This window comes from Solanum pennellii, chromosome 9, assembly GCF_001406875.1.
Source record: "Solanum pennellii chromosome 9, SPENNV200".
Taxonomy (NCBI): domain Eukaryota; kingdom Viridiplantae; phylum Streptophyta; class Magnoliopsida; order Solanales; family Solanaceae; genus Solanum; species Solanum pennellii.
Genome location: NC_028645.1, coordinates 41,543,961 through 41,547,887, shown reverse-complemented (window position 1 = coordinate 41,547,887; position 3,927 = coordinate 41,543,961). Strand labels below are relative to the sequence as shown.

The window sequence follows — 3,927 nt, the reverse complement described above, 5'->3', positions numbered from 1 at the left end:
AGGATACTGAAGGTGTTTGTGCAAGACAATCAGGAGGTGAAACCAGATTCAAGTAATGACATTACGTCATTCTTGGTCATTGCACTTCATGATCCCGATGAGAGTCTTAAGCTTCATCTTGGGTATAGCTGGTGTTTACATCAGCCTATGAATGAATGAAATGAATAATGTGAAGTATGAATGAACGAATGAAGCAGACTCTGTGTTAGCTAAAGGAGGCCCTCGGGTTGAGGTCCCATATGTTGGGCCCTGACTTGAGATATCTTAATGTTATGTCCATGATTCCAAGGTCTCATGGATATAAAATGTATGATATATGAAATATTATTCGAGGATGCCTGCCTTTACATTTCTTTCTTAGTAGTAGGTTTGAAATAGTGGAGTATGTTCCGCTATTGTTTCTTTCCTATTTTATTTAGACGCACGTAATGATGCCGTTTTGGCAAGTATTACTTATGACATGAGATTCTATTTCTTTCAAGTTGTATGTTTCTCTAACTAGATGGTTGATGTATGAGCAATGAACTTGCTTACAAATACGCGTTTATATGTTTACAATATAAAGTCTACGTATACTTCAAATATAAACAAAAAATAGTTTTTTTGCTAAAATTAACCATATGAATGTGATAAATGCAAGAAGAGTCTTGTTTGCGACCTCTGAGAGGTCAACGATGCGGGTTGCAATTCGGATTCTAGAATCTGGGTCGTTACAAATTTGGTATCAGAGCATTAGGTTAAATATCCAAGACATCAGGCTCATATCAGTTTCTAAGTTATGATAGTGAAATGCACCACTATCATGAATTAGAGACTACATAATGCTTATGAAATTTTCCCTCATTCTACTCTTTGTCGTGCTATGTGGAATTGTGACATAATTGTGTCATTAAGAATCTAACTCTCTTCTTGTATCTACGTGTAGATAATGAATACTAGGAGAAATGCAAGCAGAAGGGTAGGTGAAGCAGCTGCTGGAGGAAATCAAGTTCCTCCTCAAGCCCCAGTTGTTGCTGATCAAGTGCCTGTCAATCCAGCTGGGTTGATAGATGGTGAAGTTAGGAATGCTTTGCTGCAGATGGCACAGGCCATCACTACTCAGGCTCAATCTATCACAGCACAAGCCGCGAGAGAGGGTTCACCCAGAGAGAACCCTCATGATAGCACCATGGCTAGCGGGCTGAGGGATTTCACCAGAATGAATCCTCTAGTGTACTATGGGTCAAAGACAAGTGAGGATCCACAGGAGTTCGTGGATGAAGTCCACAAGATCCTTTGAGCCATGGGAGTAGATGAAGAGGCGAAGGCTGAGTTGACTGCATATCAACTCAAGGATGTGGCACAGATTTGGTACCAGATGTGGGCTGATAGCCGAGCACGTGGAGATGTTCCCATCATTTGGAATGTTCTCAAGACTGCCTTTCTGGAGAGATTCTTCCCAAGAGAGCAACAAGAAGCCAAGGTTGAAGAGTTCATAAACCTGAGACAGGGAGGTATGTCAGTCAAGGAGTATTCCTTGAAATTCGTTAAACTCTCAAAGCATACTTCTTCTCTTGTGGAAAATAGCAGGGATGAAATGGGCAAGTTTGTGATTGGCGTGTCGGAGGATCTAGTTGAAGATTGTCGTGCAGCCATGTTGCATGATAGCATGGATCTGGGCAGGTTGATGGTGCATGCTCACTAAGTGGAGGAGAGCTGCGGTAAGAGGAGAGTTCATGAAATCAAGAAGCCTAAGACTGCAGATAAGACTGGTTCTAGCTCGGGTAGGGGCTCATTTGGAGTCCAGAACAGGCCTAAGTTCAAGAGATATTCAGGTCTGCTTCTTCAGGGAATTCGAATGCCAAAGTGAACAAGTCTTGCCCCAGAAAGGGCAATGATTGGAACGACCAGAGAAAAAGCAAGCTTTGTGGTAAATAAGAAGGTCCTCATGGAGGTGAATTTCTAGTAGGTACTAACTCCTGCTTTGGGTGTGGCAAGATTGGACACATGGTCCGATATTTTCCTCAAATGATAAATGAGGCCAAGGCAGGTGCTCAGCCTCGGCCGAATGAAAATGTTACAGATGAACCTCCTAGGAAGAACCGATTATATGCACTGAAATGTAGAGAAGAGCAAGAGAAGTCAGCTGATGTAGTCACGGGTATGTTGCGTGTCTTTACTTTCCCAGTGTATGCATTGTTAGATCCAGGATCCACTCTATCATTTGTTACTCCTTTGATAGCTAGTAGATTTTATGTGCTTCCTGACATATTGCATGAGCCGATTCTAGTAAGTACCCCTATAGGAGACGGCATTAGAGCAGAAAGAGTGTATAAAAATTGCCCAATTCACATCCTTGATAGTGTCACTCATGCTGATCTTGTGGAATTAGCCATGCTCGATTTTGATATAATATTCGGTATGGATTGGCTCCATAAGTGTTATGCCACAATATATTGTCGAAAGAGGGTAGTGAGGTCTTAGTTTCCAAATGAGTTAGAGCAGGAATAGAAGGGCATGGATCAAGCCCAGTCGGTCAAATTTTTTCACACTTAAAGGCTAATAAGATGATAGCTAAGGGGTATTTGTACCACTTAGTTAGAGATAATGACTTAGATCAAAAAGTTCTTTCCATAGACTCAGTGTCAATAGTGAATGAGTTCCAAATGTAGGTCTGGAGGATTTACCAGGAATCCCTCCTGAACGTGAGATTGAATTTGGTGTTTATTTAGATCCCAACACCAAGCCAATTTCTATTCCCCCGTATAGGATGGCACGAGCTGAACTCAAAGAGTTGAAGTTGCAGTTAAAAGATCTACTTGATAAGGGCTTCATCCAGCCGAGCATATCCCCATGAGGTGCTCTAGTGTTGTTTGTAAAGAAAAAGTATGGAACCCTTAGAATGTGCATCGATTATCAGCAACTCAAAAAAGTAACTATAAAGAATAAGTACTCTCTTCACAAGATTGACGATTTATTTGACCAACTCCAAGGTCCAAGTTTCTTTTCAAAGATAGACCTTCGGTCAGGCTATCATCAGCTTAGAGTGAGATGGGAAGACGCCCCTAACACGACTTTTCGTACTAGATATGGGCATTATGAATTTCTGATCATGTCATTAGGTCTCACTAATGCACCAGCTGCGTTTATGGACCTAATGAATAGAGTTTTCCTTAGTACATTCCTTCATCATAGTATTCATAGATGACATTCTCATATACTCTAAGTCTAGAGAAGAGCATGAAGTACACTTGAGAAAGACATTGCAGGTACTTAGAAAACATCAAATGTATGCAAAGTTCAGAAAATGTGAATTCTGGTTGAGATTAGTGACCTCCCTTAGTCATGTTGTGACCTACCAGGGTGTAGAAGTTGATCCTAAAAAGGTTGGGGCAGTGAAAAAATGGTCGCGACCCCTTACTCCTACCGATATTCAAATTTTTCTGGGTTTGGCCAATTACTATCGCAAGTTTGTTGAAGGCTTTTCCAAAATAGCTGCTCCATTGAAGCCTTGACAAAGAAGAAGGTGAAGTTTGAGTGGTCTGAAAAATGTGAGAAGAGCTTCCAAGATCTCAAAGACCGACTCACTTCATCCCCAGTTCTCACGTTGCCAAGTAGTGGTGCAGGATATGTGGTGTACTGTGATGCTTCCCGGGTAGGTTTGGAATGTGTTCTCAGGAAAAATTGCAAGGTGATTGCATATTCATCGAGATAGTTGAAAATTGACGAGAAGAACATCCTACTCATGATCTTGAGTTATCTACTGTGGTGTTTGCATTAATACTTTGGAGACATTATTTATATGTTGTACATATTGATGTATATACTGACCATAAAAGTCTTCAGTATGTTTTTACACAGAGGGAGTTGAACCTTCGTCAGAGGAGATGGCTAGAACTGCTCAAAGATTATGATATGAGTGTTTATTATCACCCGGGTAAGGCCAAT

General features: G+C 41.0%; 1 protein-coding gene across 1 annotated transcript; it reads left to right on the top strand.

The window, feature by feature from the left end:
- Positions 1 to 1,282: 1,282 nt before the first annotated feature.
- Positions 1,283 to 1,849, top strand: LOC107030154. Its single transcript, XM_015231535.1, has 2 exons — positions 1,283 to 1,662; positions 1,759 to 1,849. The coding sequence occupies exons 1-2, from the start codon at positions 1,283 to 1,285 to the stop codon at positions 1,847 to 1,849; spliced, it is 471 nt and encodes a 156-aa protein (XP_015087021.1).
- The last annotated feature ends 2,078 nt before the right edge of the window (positions 1,850 to 3,927 follow it).

Bases quoted from the DNA above. Each gene is read 5' to 3' on its own strand.
- LOC107030154 (XM_015231535.1), top strand. From the start codon at position 1,283: ATGGGAGTAGATGAAGAGGCGAAGGCTGAGTTGACTGCATATCAACTC. The intron at 1,663-1,758 runs GTTGATGGTGCA...GACTGGTTCTAG, and splicing joins GATAGCATGGATCTGGGCAG to CTCGGGTAGGGGCTCATTTG.